The sequence below is a fragment of the Cucurbita pepo genome, chromosome 16 (assembly GCF_057944985.1).
Source record: "Cucurbita pepo subsp. pepo isolate OVF chromosome 16, ASM5794498v1, whole genome shotgun sequence".
Taxonomy (NCBI): domain Eukaryota; kingdom Viridiplantae; phylum Streptophyta; class Magnoliopsida; order Cucurbitales; family Cucurbitaceae; genus Cucurbita; species Cucurbita pepo.
This window is the reverse complement of record NC_141813.1, coordinates 13,173,340-13,190,782: the sequence shown is the minus strand read 5'-3', so window position 1 is coordinate 13,190,782 and position 17,443 is coordinate 13,173,340. Positions and strand designations below refer to the sequence as shown.

At 35.7% G+C, this 17,443-nt stretch overlaps 1 protein-coding gene across 1 annotated transcript; it reads left to right on the top strand.

The window, feature by feature from the left end:
- Positions 1-5,899: 5,899 nt before the first annotated feature.
- On the top strand, positions 5,900-15,648 carry COP1 (Transducin/WD40 repeat-like superfamily protein). Its single transcript, XM_023657054.2, has 13 exons — positions 5,900-6,310; positions 7,583-7,660; positions 7,879-8,034; positions 8,499-8,852; positions 11,043-11,200; positions 11,319-11,384; positions 11,560-11,638; positions 12,913-13,068; positions 13,175-13,273; positions 14,438-14,542; positions 14,793-14,972; positions 15,056-15,166; positions 15,239-15,648. The coding sequence occupies exons 1-13, from the start codon at positions 5,996-5,998 to the stop codon at positions 15,407-15,409; spliced, it is 2,028 nt and encodes a 675-aa protein (XP_023512822.1). The 5' UTR covers positions 5,900-5,995; the 3' UTR covers positions 15,410-15,648.
- The last annotated feature ends 1,795 nt before the right edge of the window (positions 15,649-17,443 follow it).

Sequence of the window (17,443 nt, the reverse complement as noted above, 5' to 3'; positions counted from 1 at the left end):
CGTAAATTGTTTTTTATTTATATAAAGACACGTGAGTGGATATTACCTAGACATGTCATTATAAAATTTAATTTTATCAGTGGGTTGGATTTATCCAATGAATGGATAAGATTTCATATTTTCATAAACACAGTCAATAATTTAAAAGTTTTATTAAAAAATATAATAAACTTTTTATAATTCAATGTTTTAAATAAATAAAAAACTATGTTTAATTGAAAAAATATTTAAATTATTAGTCCATTATTTATTATAATTCTATGTCGCTTAAATCGAATATATATAATTATGTCATGTTTACTTCTCCTATTTTTAATTAATTATTATAAGTTCGTGTTTTTTTTTAATGTTACGTGGAAATTTCAAATAAATTATTACGTGGAAATTTATTTATTTATAACTCTGAAATATAAACAATAAAAGGAAAAACTAGTTAAGATAATATTCGGGATCATTTTATATAATTTGTTTTACACGAAAATAATAATAATAATAAAAGAAAAAGAAAATGACAGGTGAGAATTGGAACGTGAAATGATGACATGGGTTTGGGGGAGTGGGGCCGGATATGGAACCTTTAGAGGAATATGCTCCATCACGAGGCCACAGCTGCCACGTACCCTTCCTCACCAATCCACGTCATAGCTATTTTATAAAACCATTAATTTACACGGCGACAATACGTTCCACATAATTCATAGTCATTGCCGTCCGTTGGGCAGCTGGACGGCTAGGGCAATATTGCATTAAAAATACGAAAAAGGCTGCCTGTGTCGTCATTGCTGCCGTTAAACCGAATTAGTGCGTTTATTAAGCATGCTTAATTATATTAAGTAAAGACTAATCTCTCATTTAAGCTTAGTTAAAAACAAGGTGGCCTTTTATTTTAAACCCCATGCACGTTATTATATTAATATTACTAAGCTTATCTCTACGCGAATTTGAAAAGTAAGCTTCAAGGTGACATAGACAAACACTAAATGGGTCAGCGGTTGAGTGACAAGTCATTTGGATATCAATTAGACCTTGCTTCCGTGAACTATTCAACGTCATCTATTGAATCGAAAGACGATTCAAACATTCTTGCCTCGTGCATGCACACTCTAGAGTATCACCTAATTTTCTCTGTAAGCACAATCACGTAAATCTTGAAAAATACACTAAATGATGAAAATTCCAACGCTATGAATTGCAAAAATATAAATTTTTTATAACAGCTTAAGCCTACTGCTAGCCGATATTATTTTGTTTTGTTCTTCTCTCAAACTAACATGAGATCTTACAATCTACCCGTTCGAGATCTTCTTGCTAGCATACCATTCGATATCCGGTGATTTCATAGTGATAGCAATGTGAGAGGCGGCTAGAGGAAAGAGGGTGTGGCGTGATGCTTTTGTTGGCAAAGCAACTTTCAAAGGATTCCCAATTAAATTTAAAGGTCGGCGGGCGTGCTTGGGTTTGAATTGTTTTTGGTCTAAGATTTCGTTATCAATCAAAGCTAGTGGGCAATCAGGGAAGCTGGCATGAAAAAGAGAAATGTCCTCTTCAATATCATACACGCCCACTTGATTTCTTGAGTGTCTTGAGTCTTAGTTAGCTCTCGTTACTTGAGTGTAAGCTCTCGTGACTTTAGTTTGGGCACTTGATTTCTTGAGTGTCTTGAGTCTTAGTCAGCTCTCGTTACTTGAGTGTAAGCTCTCGTGACTTTAGTTTGGGCGTGTCTTGAGTGTAAGCTCTCCTGACTTTAGTTTATAATCAGGGAAGCTAGTGGGCGTGTCTTGAGTGTAAACTCTCGTGACTTTAGTTTGGGCTTCCCCAAAAGGCCTCATAGTATTCCTTGATTATAAACTCGTGATTATTCTCTAAATTAGCCGATGTGGGACTTTCATCCAACTCGTTCTTTTGAAGTCTTAGTCATTTTTTACTATGTATTCGAGACTCACAATACTCTTGTTCGACATTTGAGGAGGCATGACTCTGATACCATGTCAGATGAACATAACTCTCTACAATGGTATGATATTGTCCACTTTTAACAGTTTAGGGTATGGTTCTGATACTATGTCAGATGAACACGACTCTTCACAATGGTATGATATTGTCACTTTTAGCATAATCTCTCATGGTTTTGCTTTGGGTTTCCCCAAAAGGTATCAAAACAATGGAAATAATATTCATTGATTATAAACTCATGATCATTCCCTAAATTAGCCGATGTTGGATCTTCCCACACGTACAATTTGAAATAAAGTTATGGAATCTCAACTTTTTTTTTCTATAGCAATTTTGTTTTTATAAAATTCCATATTTCAAGCAAAATTTATAAATATAAAATATCACAAAATAAATAAATAAATATTTTATACTACGTTCACATCTTCTTGTTATTTTTACTATATTTTTTTAGTTTTTTTATATTATAATTAAGCTCTAAATGTTGAATATATTGACAAAAATATCGAAATTTAAAATTTCGTAAGAATAATAGTAATAAGTTGATTGGAAATTTTCCCTTTTTTCTTGCACGTTGCAAGTTTGACCAGGAATGAAGAACCTCCATAACGGCCTGAGATTCATGTAAGTTGGGCCTATTGGGCCACGCCTTGAGGTCTTGTCAAGGCCCATTATGAATTTACATTCGCTGGTGTTTAGTATAAAAATTTAAAGCCACTCGTAGGATTAAATTTGATTAATAATATTATTATTAAATTTAATTATAGTGAATCAATTTGATTATTATTATATTTTAAAATTTTAATATTATGATGGGCAACTTGATTAATATTATTATTTGGGAGTAAAAAAAAAAAAGAAGAAAGTAAAATAGGTATAAGATGGAAACGGAGTGGGCATTTTAGGGAATAAAAAAAGTAGAATGAAGTGGGATGACGCAATAAGTAATGATGACTTCACGGGCTCTTAATTCTCCATATTCAAAATCTGTCAGTAAGGCACTCAAGTATATGCAATTAAACCTCCCTTTACTGTCACTTTCTCAGTGCCCTCCCCTCTTTTATTTTTACTTCCAAATTTACTCCTCCATCTTTCTTATATTTTTACTTTTTACCCTTTTTTTCTTACCAAAAACCCCCTGAGATTTCTCGTTTTATTAAAAAGAATTAGGTTTAATTATGAAAAATTAATAGTGAAGTCAAACCCCCACGGTCAAACACTAATTAATAGGGAGAAAGCAGAGCTTTATTTCTTTTTTTAAATAAAGGGGGTGGCAATATTGTAATAATTTAGAAAGGCAGGGGCATTTTAAAGAGTAAGGAGAATAATAAATGTAAGAAGGGCCACATGAGATTGACCATACATTGGAGCAGTATTGTATTCTGAAGATCTCTGCCGCTGCAATGGCTATGAAGGTAATAATTACATAGGAAATGGGAAGGGTTTTTTTTTTTTTTTTTTTTTTTAATTTTAAAGAAATTATTATTTGTGGAAATTTGCCATTGTACCCTTTTGGGTAAAAAAATAAATAAAAATAGTTGTCAGGAAATGGGTATAGAGTTTGATGAAAATAACTATTTGCAGCATAGTCCCTAGGGTTTTGTTTATTTAATTTCTGATTCCCCAGAGAGAAAAATAGTGATTTTAGAGACAGAAAGCACTTTTTGAATGGTCAAAATCTGTATTTTTCTCTTTTCTTTTTTGTTGATAACAACCAATAAATGGGTCTTACTGCTTTGCCAATTTCCTGTTACAATTTCCTATTTAGTGAAAGTACTTTTTTATTTTTATTTTTATTATTATTATTTATTATTTTTAAAAAATTAATAAACAGACAGCCTCCCATGTTGTTGTTTTCAATAGTTTGCAATAAATATAAATGTTTTGTTTGTGGAAAACTTTTTGGTTGTTTTTTCCTTTGTTATGAAAGTTTGAGATTTCAAATTTTGAAATTTAAATATTTTTTTTTGTAAATAATTTCATTTACATATTTACACCCTTGAAACTACGTCGTTTTCTAACATAAATTGTACATTTTCACTGTGGGAAATTATGGGCTTCCAGACCACAAAATATAACACGTTTTAATAATTTTGTAATTAATTGTTATCCAATATCTTTATAATTAAAAATATATGTTAGAAAATTAATAAACATGCAAAATTTTATATTTATAATTTTCAAAAATTTATTACAAATAAATAAATTACATTTGCATTAAAAAAATAATAATAATAAGAGAGAGAGAGAGAGAGAGAGAGAGAGAGAGAGGCATTTGACATTGAATAGGTAACGTTGAATCCCAAGAAAACAAACTCTCACCATCCATCCTGTCCCCTTCCTATGTGGAAAACGACACATCGATAGCATTTTCCATTAAAAACACCCAATTATACCCTCTCCTCTCTCTTCCCATCTGATTATAAATAACCCCTAACCTCCTTCTTCCTCTCCCATCATGGCACTGTTCAACCTCTCCCTCTCCTCCACCTCTTCTTTCTCTCCCCATCTCTCCGCCCTTCTCTCCGCCCACCTCCTCCTCCTCCTTCCTCCTCCCATGGCTGACCCTCTCCCTCTCTCCCCCCGCCAACCCTCCCCAAACCCTACACCTCCCTTTTGATGCAACTCACGGCCGTATCTCTCCTGAGCTTTTCTCGCTTTACGTCTTTCTTTTTCCTTTTCAATCCACGAAAATTGTTCAAATTTTTCTTGACCTTGCAAGTCCATTCATTTATCCTCATGGGTCGAGCTCACTTTTTGCACCCGCCGAGTCGTTTCCGTGCAAGTGTTTAGGACTTCAATCGTGGATGTTTTAATTTTCTGTCTATTCCTCCTGAGCTTGTATACCTATGTTATATGTTGTATAACTAGTTTATTTTTTTATATTATATTATTCTCTCTCCCTCCATTGTTGTTATATTATACCTATGTTTTGGCTAATAAAAGCTTTAATTTGTTCTTCATGCTCAAAATAAGAGACCACTTTAATTCAATTATTAAAAATTATTCCATACACCATTAATAAATATAATTATTTTTGTTTATAGAAATATTTTGGTCTTTAAATTCTAGTGTTTGTTGAATTTTTTAATTTAATTTAAATTTCATAAGTTCACATATCATATAATAATTTTATTTAATTTAAAAATGAATAACGAGATACCTACTTCATTGGGCTGAATGAAATTATTTGGGCTCGCATTCTACGAAAATTTGGGCCTGAAGCCCATGACAACCTTCTATTTCCGGGTCACGTTTATTGGGCCTTATGGACCGTCTCGTGAAATTGCTTCCCTTTTATTTTACCGCACGTGGGAGTTTTTGTTTTTTCCATAAAAATTTTATTTTACGATTAAATTTAAATATTATTTTTTTTAGAATCGTCTACATTTATAGGAAATACCCAATGAATCTTTAAATCAGTCCTTACGAGCTTGATTTAATTTTTATTAAAATTGATAAAAGTAATAATGATATTGTCATTTAAAATAAATAGAAAAAAATATAAAATGTAAATAAACATTTAAATTTTTTAGAATGTATATTGATAAATATCTAATTTCATTTATTGAAATTACTAAAAAGTATATAAACTAAGATATAATAAACATATAATTTTATTTTTTGTAAATATTTAAAAATCATCTATAGACGTTCACATTTGAGACTACAAAAATTTCATTAACATATTAATTATAATTTAGACTGTAATTAATAATATTATTATTGTGATTAATCAGTCACGTGAACATAAGTAAAAAAATGAAGCCAAATCTCTATCGTCCCACGTGGCGGGCTGACAGTCAATGTAAGATTTGGAATAAGAAGCCCAACACAAATAACGTATAAACCAGAACGACGTCGTTGGCGGCAATGATCACGTGGGGCGTTGTGGCCTTCACAAAGACTATCATGGGTCCCACTCTCCACCTTCGGTCCTTCCATTCTCTCCTTCTCTTTGCCTCCCTCTTCCTCTCTCTATCTCTCTCTCTCTCTCTCCTACTTTGCTCTCGTTCAGACAACTCGTTCCTCAGAAAGGTAGATGGACGAAGGATCAACCGGAGCCTTGGTTCCGGCGGTGAAGACGGAGCCTCTGTCTTCGACGATTTCAGCGCCGTCAATTCCCGATTGCTCACTCGCGGAGCTCGACACTGTCGGCGAAGCTTCAGCTCAGTTGGATAAGGACTTCCTCTGCCCGATTTGCATGCAGATCATTAGGGATGCGTTCCTCACTGCCTGCGGCCACAGTTTCTGCTATATGTGCATCATCACTCATCTCCGCAACAAGAGCGATTGCCCTTGCTGTGCTCAACATCTCACCTCCGTCCAGCTGTTTCCTAACCTCTTGCTTGACAAGGTTTGTTTTCTTTAATTCACTTCTTATTTCGAGTTTTTATGCACCGTTTGTTGCGATTGATGACTTTATACTGTGCTTTGGGTTAATTTTCGTGCTTGCTTTGGGTCTTGAGGAAATTCCGAAATTATTTACGAAAATTGTGAACAAATGTCCCGGCAAGGTCTGAGATAGGAAAGATTCGATCATTATACTTATATTGTGCTGTTTATGTGCCTTGATTTTTTTGTGCTTATAGCTTATACAATCAGTTACTAGACAATGAATAAGATTACTAGCTTTGTCGACCTTTTCTCTTCGAATTATTTTAGTAATTTTTGTCTTACAAATCCTACTTCGTCTTTTTTTCCTTTTTGCCTTTTTATTTTTATTTTTTTTGATTGATTCGTCTATTATAGATTTATAGCATTACTACGTCACTTGAGCCTATTTTTCATACTTGGAGTGGCTTAGTTAAGATTCCAGTTAAGTGTACTATATATCTTATAAAGCAATGTAAGATATTAACTCTTCGATGTGCGGATTGTGTTTTATTAGCCTAGAATAAAATTTGGGTCTCTCTATAGAATTAGACGCTGTACGTAACAATGAGATGATCTGAATGTTTGAAATGCGAAGCTCCCTTATGTAGAATCATCTAAGAATGATCATTGACCCAAACTAGGTAGTGAATTTGCAATCACTGATGCCGATTTCTAATGGAAGTTTAGTTCAGTGAAAATAATAGCTTCCTAAATTTTAATCGTCTTTGCCAATGAGTTGAAATTTATTTCCATGTAGTCATATCCTCTTCTCATATTGAGAAATCGTCTGTTATTGGTACTTTTTATTTTTTGGCGTGCGTGTTTTCTCTATTAATATTCTTGATTAATTTCATTGGCGATGCAGTTTAAGCATTGAACTTTATAATATTTATAGCAACCATTAAAATGTTGTTATTTTATGAAGCATGTATATAGATGCCAATCTCATTCTACTACTTCTAGTGCTGAAGTACAATTGAAATCTGTGCAGTCATTTTCTTTTGATTCTTCATATTGATATGGTTTTCTTTTACTTTCCTAATCAAAATGATTGTTCTTTTATAATTAATAGAATAATATTTTATCAGATAAATATGCTTAATTCTATGTCTATTCTTCTACTTTAACCAAAAATTAGTTCTAGTAACCTAATGTATGCATATTAGTGAACAGACATGGACATCTTTGTTTTGAAATGATTGATTTGAAAATGCAGCTGATCATGATACGGTTTCTCTGTACCACATTGTAGCTACTGAAGAAGACGTCTGCTCATCAAATAGCAAAAACTGCAACCCCCATTGAACTTTTTCGCCGTGCTTTACAAGAGGTTAGTCAACAAGGCCCCACTACATCTGATTTGCGTTTGCATAAATTTTAAATTGGAAGTATTACTTAATATCTTAGCAACTATGGTCTCAATTTACACCTTTGCGTGCCTCTGAATTGTTGGGCTTCTGTGATATTAGTTGTATTTAGGTTTTTGTACTTCATGCGTTTCATCATGGAGCAATGGTAAGCGTTATAGTGTTCTTGTTTTCTTGCTAGGGCTGTGATGTGTCAATTAAGGAGTTGGATTCCCTCTTGTCAATGCTTTCTGAGAAGAAGAGAAAGATGGAACAAGAAGAATCTGATAGAAATATGAATATATTAACAGACTTCTTACATATCCTGAGGAAGCAAAAAGTTAGCGAGCTCAGTGAGGTATTTTTCCTCTAGTTCAGTAATATCTTTTGCATGTTGTCAGTATTGACGATGCTGTTTAAAGTTGACTATTGCATTTCACATTATTTAACCTTTTTCTATTTGGGCATTTTAAACTTCGGCTTGTGAAATGTACTTGCCTTTGTATCAATTAATAAAATATATGTGATTAGTTGTAGTTGTGGTATATGATTATTATAGACCTCCAGTAGTCCATACTTATGTGTGAGGTGCAAAAAGGTATTTTTGGGTTAGAGTTAGAAGAGAGAATTTGTTTTTTGAACTCACTACCAGGAGGGCATGAGGTAAGCAATCATCTAGAAGGGAGTTTTAGCAAATGGTCATGGATACCTGTGCACTGATAACCTGTATTTAAGAAAAACTTTCTAATTGGTTTTGGTTTTTTCAGCTCAATATCTATGTGATCATTTATCTAATTATTCTCTTCATAACTATTTTGACAGGTGCAAACTGATCTTCAGTTTATTAAGGCGGACATAAGTGCAGTGGAGAGACATAGGATGGAACTTTATTGTGCAAGGGACAGGTATTCTATGAAGCTACATATGGCTGGAGATGATATGAAAGCTAGAGAACCTTGGTCGTCATTAACGGATAAGAGAAATGATGGGCCTACCTCTACTTCTTTAAACACCTGGGGTGTTGTATCTGCTGGAAATTTTCAAAATAAGAAAGCAGATTCAAGGAGTCAAGTCAGCACTTATGGACTCTACAGAAAGGATGCATTAAATGGGCCAGAACCACAAGTGAATCATACTGGTCTATCTGTTGCAAGGAAAAAACGGGTCCATGCTCAGGTTTTGTTTGACATGCTTCATTTTTCAATATATACCTCTCAGTTCATCCATTCTCGCCGCATAGTTATTTCCAGTTCTCGATATTCAATGTTAGCGGTTAGATTAAATAAGTATGTGTATAGGAGTAGGCACGTGGGATTCTTCATCTTCTTTGCATAGGGTACAACAGCTTGGAGATATATTTAACCATGGCGATCTTCTTTGTAGCCTGTCATAAGTATTTAAGCAGGAGAGACTGAGTTCCCAAAGGATAATTTTCACCTTCCTTGGATAGTTCCCTTTCCAAATAGAGTGGTATGGGTCTTGTTGCCTTGATCATCAGCTAATGATAGAAATAGAGAGAGTTTTCAACGAAAAAACCTTATTCCTGTCTAATTTTTGATGCGCAATCAAGGGTGTACTGAGGTAAAGCAAAGTATCTTGTTAATTTGCAAAATTGTTTCTCCCCCCTATGATTAAATCAGGCCCAAAAGCGACATAGGGATAAGGAGTTGGTCTCAGAATAGCTGTGGAGGGTCTGAGGGAGAATTGTTCTCTTTAGCACTAGTCAATTAATAGCTAATTTCTTATCATGCTCCAGACCAGGAAATAAGAACACAGTGAGGTTTGGGAGGACCCTTGGCTGCATGGAAACCCTCTTGCGACATACATATGCCGTCTCTTGCACTAAAATTGTGAGATCCCACATCGGTGGGAAGGAGAACGAAACATTCTTTATAAGAGTATGGAAACTTCTCCCTAGCAGACATGTTTTAAAAACCTTGAGGGGCTTGAGGGGCCCAGAAGGGAAAGTCCAAAGAGGACAATATCTGCTAGCGGTGAGCTTGAGCTATTACAAATGTTATTAGAGCCAGACATCGGTCGATGTACCAGTGAGGAGGCTGAACCCCAAAGGGGGGTGGACATGAGGCAGTGTGCCAGTGAGGAGGCTGAACCCCAAAGGGGGGTGGACATGAGGCAGTGTGCCAGCAAGGACGCTAGGCCCCGAAGGGGGGTGGACGCGAGGCAGCGTACTAGCAAGGACACTGGGCCTTGAAGGGGGTGGACACGTGGCAGTGTGCCAACAAGGACGATGGGCCCCGAAGGGGGGGGGGTGGATTGGGGGGTCCCACATCGATTGGAGAAGGAAACGAGTGCCAGTGAGGATGCTGGGACCCGAGGGGGGGTGGATTGGAGAGGAGACAAAGCATTCTTTATAAGGGTGTGGAAATCTCTCCCTAGCAGACGCATTTTAAAAACCTTGAGGGAAGTATGAAAGAGAAAGCTCAAAGAAGACAATATCGGTTAGTGGTGGGCTTGGGCTTGGGTTTGGGCTACTACAAAAATCCATTTAATTGGAGACGGCTGGGATACTGGGATTATTTCAAGTTTGAAAAGGAAATCTAGAATACAGGTTTAACTCAGCATGGAGCCACTGGCTTTCAATTAAAGATATGGTGGAAGAAATTACACGTGATCGTAAGAATGAGAAGGAAAACCTGGAATTCTGTTGGATACTGTCTTTATTGCTGGTTTATTGGAAGGAAGGAAGAATCTTAGCATTATGATGAACATAGGGAGTTTGATGAGCATTTTGACCAAGTTGTTTTTGTTATTTTGAATTGGTGAATCCTCTTGAATTTTTTGGTTACTCCCTTTCTTGTCTATGTGGATTTGATTAAACTCTTTTGGCTTGTCATGATAGTTATCACTTTTCGTTCACTTTAATGGAAGTTATTTCTCTTTAAAAAAAAATAAAAAATTTAAGAAAAAAAGAGGGAAAGAAAAAAGAAAACCTGTTTCTTGGGCTCCGGTTTATGGCTTTTTGGTTGCTACACATTTTGTCAAATAAAAATCACAACAGCAAAATGTAAACCAAGAGACCAAATATTTATCCTCCTGTGATTTTGACTTCAAATCATAGCAGCTCTATGATTCCACCATAACAAATTTTAGAATGTTTCTCTCTCCTTTTTTCTCCCTTTTTGATTGATGATTGGTAGTGTATGAATGGTGGGGAACTTGGGTTTCTTCAGATCTTTGTATTGCATGGTTCTATTGCTTGGACTTTTTTTTGTCTAAGTTTCCTCTTATCTTTCTTTTAATGGAGTTTACTTTTGCCTCTTCTTCTCTATTTTCTTTCCTTCCTTTCTTCCTTCCTCTTCTTCGCTATTATTTTTCTTCTGATTCTAGTTCCTTCTGTGGCTTCAGTTCAATGACCTACAAGAATGTTATCTGCAAAAGCGACGTCAGCTGCCAAATCAACTGCTAGACCAGCAGGAAAAGGATAAAAATGTTATACACAGAGAAGGATATACTGCAGGCCTTTCAGATTTTCAATCAGTATTGACTACCTTCACGCGATACAGGTAGGAAGGCTGATGTAGGCTATTGTCCCTTAAGTGAATTGTATATATTTGGTGCAAACTATGGCAAAAATTTCAGACATGACTAACATAATGCAACTTCTTTCTGTTGAATAAATAGTCGCTTGAGAGTCATTGCTGAACTTAGACATGGAGATCTATTTCACTCCACCAACATAGTATCAAGGTGAGGGAGGCAGCCGGCTGTCAAGAATTTCTGAAATTTAATTTCATTAGTGACAATGCAAATTGAATCTGGAACTTTGTCATATAATTGAGATTGTTCATCAGGATTATTGCTGTTACTATAGCATGTTCCTCAAGTTTCCTTGAGTTGATTGTTTGGTTTTATCATATTTCAGCATTGAATTTGACCGAGATGATGAATTGTTCGCTACTGCTGGAGTTTCTCGATGCATAAAAGTGTTCGACTTCTCTTCGGTAATGTCTATGTTTAGATGCCTTTACTCCTTGATTTTTTGTCTCGTGGTGTTCCTCCTAATCATTCTCTGTATTCAGTGAACATGTCAAATCCTAGCCCCTAATTAATTTCTAGCCATTAGCACATACTATGGTTGATTTGGCAAAAGTATTGCCATGATATGATCTTTCTCTCCACATAACGATTACTGTGACGCCCGAGTATAGGAGGGACACATGAATGAACCGAGACCACATCTAGATGAGAGCGATCTTGAGGATAGGATGATCAAGAAAGGCTTAAAAGAATTAAAAGTCACTACCTATACCAACAAGGTGCACCTTCCTTTTCGGTGGATCAATCATAGGAACTCCATGGTTAAACGTGCTTTACTTGGAGTATTCTATGTTGGGTAACCTCTGGGGAATTTTCCTAGGGTGCATGTGAGTGAAGACAAAGCATGTTGGAAGGACTTGTGTTGATATGTGGGGATAGTGTTCATTCTTAGAAGCAAGGAGTAAGTAATGTGGCTATGTCGCAGGGGAATGTTTGGGTCACTCAGGTGTTGGATCCGGATTTTGTATCCTGATCCGAATCCTAGGAATGGGTCATTATAAATGGTATCAGAGCGGTATTCTCCCAGTAAGGTATGGTTCGGGGACGAATCAAGGCGGAAGCTAATGAGCATGTGAGACCCGAGTAGGGATAGAGTACATGAATGAACTATGACCACATCTAAATGAGAGCTATCCTGGGAATAGGATGATTAAGAAGGACTTAAAAGAATTGTTTGTCATTACCTATGCCAACAAGTGCCTTCCTTTTCGGTAGCTCAATCATAGGAACTCTATGGTTAAGCATGCTTTACTTACCACAATTTTACAGTGGGTGACCTCTGAGGAATTTTCTTAAGATGCATGTGAGTGAGGGCATACTGGAAGGACTTGTGTTGGTCTGTGAGGATAATTTTCACTCTTAGGAGCGAGGAGTAAGTAACATGATCATGTTGCAGGGGAATGTTAGGGTCATCAGGTGCTGAATTTGAATTTCGAATTTTGGGCATGAGTCGTTACCATTATTGACATAATTTATAAGGAATTTGTATCAATAATGATTTAATGAACGGGATTTTGGAGTTGATTAACCCTTGTTTGGTGGAGAGCTTGTCGGTTGGACTATGATTGCTGTACTTTGGTCATTCTATGGTACCAATGATGATGATGATGAAAGGTCTATTTATGAAGCTATGCAGCTTTTCTATGACCTTCATAACCTTCTTGCTGTTTTTTTATAGGTTGTAAATGAATCTACTGATGTCCACTGTCCTATAGTGGAAATGTCAACACGTGCAAAACTAAGTTGTTTGAGTTGGAACAAACTATCAAAAAACATTATAGCTAGCAGCGACTACGAGGGTGTGGTAACAGTTTGGGATGTAAATAGAGGGCAGGTAAGTTATAACCACATGGTTTCCTATATTTAACATTTACTACTTTTCTCTTATCCGATCAGGAGTTTATACTAGAATAGCTTACTTGTCTAACATTGTGTCTCAGAGTGTGTTGGAGTATGAAGAGCATGAAAAACGTGCTTGGAGTGTTGATTTTTCATGTACAGAACCGTCAAGGTTGGTGTCTGGTAGTGATGATTGCAAGGTACTTAATTATTTTATTTATTGTAGAAATTTTTTTGTTCATGGTTGTATGCAAACAGGGTGTTGTGTATTCTTAAAGATAAAAATAGTTCACTATATGCTTCAAAATAGATGTGGGTTGTAGATTATGTGATTCTTCTTGATGTACTCTTAGTGTAGCATCATTATTTGATTGTGCATCTTCTTGCTGCTTCTATTTCCTTGCAAAAACATTGGCATTATAGGCTGCTGAAAAATTTGTGTTCCTCATTTATCTGCATTTTCTAACACATTTATATGCACAACAGATGTTTGGATTTTAACTGTTTTTTTTAATTAAAAAGTAAAGATCAAGTTTTGTTCGGTCAGCTTGATCCTTATTCATTTGAAAAAGGATAAAAGTGCCCTTAAATTGACTCCGTCAAAATAAAAGTTTGTGATTGTCAATGTTTTCAATCAATTAACAGCTTTTGGCGCATGAACTATTGAAAAATCAGGGGTACACCATGCATTCAAATCATATGGATAAGATAGAAACTACATAAATAAATAAAAAAACATTAGAGATCATGATTGTAATCTTTTTCACCAAAAAAAAAAAAAAAAAAAAAGAAAAAGGAAGGAAAGGAAGCAATATATGGACACCTGGTGTGTGAACAAAATTCTGCTTGAGATACGAATACCCTTTATCGCTTATTATGGTAGGAGCCTCTTTGTGAATAAATAACTAGTATCTAGTTTGAAATGGTGTCCTGTGCCTGGTTTTATTAGTCTCTTATTTCTTCAAATTTTCTACAAACTTTGTAGCAAATTAAAGATGTTTTTCAACCGATACCTAGCATTTGGCATGTTCAAAATGTATCATTCTCACAACATCATCGTACCTTTCCCTTCTTCAGTTAACTTACCTTTCTCAAACCTACAACTTTGAGCCTTATCAAGAATTATTTTACTCAATTGGCCAATATTTAGTTTTAGGGCCAGGAGGATTTCCAGAGTAACTGTATCAGAATTTAAATTAAAGGTGAAATTTGGGCAGGACATATCTCAACTTGATAGCATTGTCCTAGTTGGGGTTGGGGGGCGGACAGACAAAATAAACTTGATTTTTAGTGGAATCTTATGATGGTTATGGGTTGACTGTTTCATAATGACTTGCTGCATCTGCTTTCAATTTAACATGCAGGTCAAAGTTTGGTGCATGAAACAGGAGAACAGTGTCCTTGATATCGACATGAAGGCCAATATCTGTTGTGTCAAATTCAATCCTGGATCCAGCAATCACATTGCAGTATGCTCCTTCAATTTATTTTTCTGGAGTTTATTCTTGCCTTTTGCACTTGTCTGTTGAAGTTCCTATTGGAGCATCACACTTCATTTCTGCTTAGGAATGTATCTATTTTTTGTCTATATTTTCTTATCATGCATCTTTTTGTTCTGTGATTGGATCATTTGCTCCACGGTTCCGGTTTGTTGTTGGTTCTTTAAAATAAATAATGAAAGGGGAGACTTGAGGCATGAAATCGTTGGCTATTCTTCAGGTTGGTTCAGCAGATCATAATATTCATTATTATGACCTAAGAAAAATCAGCCATCCACTTCACGTCTTCACTGGTCACAAGAAAGCTGTCTCATATGTAAAATTTTTATCGAACAGTGAGCTAGCCTCTGCATCTACAGACAGCACCTTACGATTGTGGGATGTAAAGGAAAATCTGCCAGTGAGTATATACATAATGCATGCATTCCAGTTTAAAAAAAATTGTTGAAGAATTGTCTGAATTCATCCATTTTGTTTCGACAGGTTCGTACCTTTAGAGGTCATACAAATGAGAAAAACTTTGTTGGTCTCACAGTAAATAAAGACTACATTGCTTGTGGCAGTGAAACAAATGAAATCTTTGTCTACCACAAGGTTAGTTATATTCAAAACCGTGGTTCTCCATTCTTTATCCTAGAACTAACACAGGGTTTGCCTCTGTATCAGGAAATATCCAGACCTCTGACATGGCATAGATTTGGCTCACCTGATGCAGCCGATGTGGAGGATGATGTGGGATCTTATTTCATCAGTGCTGTTTGCTGGAAGAGTAACAGTCCTACTATCCTCACTGCTAACAGCCAGGGAACAATTAAGGTGCTGGTTCTTGCGGTTTAATAAGTTCATTTGACCATTTAGGAATAGAAATTCTATAGAGATGCACCTTTAGCTCAATTGTATGTAATGCTCACAATAGTCCACGTGTTAGGAAAATACAACATAGATGGGTCTTTTTGAGTTAAGCTTACGTGTACCCATCTAAAAACCTGGGTGGGGTATTTTATCCCTAGCCTTTGGTGACCATCTATTCCTCTATCCATACCCTATTTGTGATAGTCAATATTTCCTCGAACCAATCATCGCTCTGGAAGCCTGTGTTCTTTAAAATGGTTACAATGAACTTTAGGATGCCCTTGTACCTGGAACAAGCTTTGGAATAGCATCTTCACTTGTATATGAGTCTGACTTTGAAGTGAACGACAATAGAGAACATGGGGTAGTGTCTAGAGAGTGAGCCATTTGGTGGCATTGAGCCGTGAGACAGTCAGAGAAAAGACTGAGTAACGCATCAGTCAAGTATTTGATGTCAATCTTATTAGACGGAGACTTCCAAACTTTAGGCCATATTTCACTCCAAAATATGGGAGTTTCTTGATCCTTTTTCTGTTTAGAATGTTCTTGATAATTACCAATAAACCACAAAGTAATCTCCAAAACAAAAACTATCTTGTGAGTGACAGTTTCTTTTTGGACGGGGTCAACAACTCAGTAAAATCCTGTACATTCTGGCTTCTGCAATTTAATGTCGAAATCATCATCCCATTTGTCAACCTTGCCCTCCCTTTGCGCTTGTAATCCTCCTTGATTTAGGCTTTAAAAACAAAATTAGGAATAGAATGTTTGGATGATTCGTGAGAAGCGGCAGCTAAGATTCGTCATAGCCTGCTTTTGACTAGAAGCAATAAAGAGTTGTTGGATGACCCATTCCTATATCCTTTTGGTTATTTTGGTCTAAAGTTGAGGACCATAAATATTGAATATCCCTATAGTACCAAAAACTGTGGTTTGAAGGCGACCTTTATTATGAACTTTTTTTTTTTTTTTTTTTTTTTTACCTCCAGCCATGAATTGAATACTGCCTTCTGCTGCTTTACTTGACCTATTCATTTCAATAATTGATGTTTGCTTTAACTTCCTTGACCAACTGCCAACTGCCTGTCTTTTAACATTACCATGCTAATTATGCTTTTGTCAGCATCTTCCTCTTTCATCTCATTTTATACTTCAGTTCCTCCTTAATCTTATTTCAATTTGACCATCCCCAAAAACCGCCTCTTTGAGATGGCTTGATGGGGAGAAAACTTTTGGTATTATTTAAATTTTAGGTATGAGTTTACCCTAAAGTGTGTCGAATTCAAACCTCGTTATGAAATGCTTAATTTGAATAATTTCAAATCCGTTTGGCTAATAAAGTGTAGCCTTTGTGTAGTTTGAGATGAAGAAGTTTGCGTTATTTGTAGATGGTTTGTTCAATTTCTGTTTGGTCTTGGGAATTATGGTTTATAAAAGTTAAGTTTAAGTTTGAATCAAACATCATTTGTGTTCTCTTGTGAGGCAAATAAACTGTGAGAGTAAGGTGTGGGATTCGATATCATGGGATGTTAAAAGTAGAATTTTAACAAAATCCCACAAAACCTGCGAATGTTTTGACTTATTCCACCATTTGTTTCCTGTCTGTCCTTGCTAGCGTCGCCTTCTTTTCCCCTCTTTTAGATAATTACCCATTAGCTCTGTTTCCTTCTTTTAGGGAAATACCCATTAATGGGGGGTTTATAAAAGGAAACCCCATGTAATTTCTAGTGTATATTCATTTTATTTTCTAATTCAATACCCATTAAAAGAGTTGGATTATCTCACTCTCCCACCCAAATTCTTATCTTCAGACCCTTTTTTTTTGTGTGTAAAAACAAAACAAAACAAAATTCTCCTCTACGACTTATCCCCCTCTCACGGCACTGCTAAAAAAAATGATGCCGTAAAGGGTGAAAAGTAAACCAATTTGATTATAAAGAGAAAAAATAAAATAAAATAATAAAAAAATAATGAGGAACGAAGGAATAGAGGAAGAAAGTGCATGGAAGGAGCTGTCTT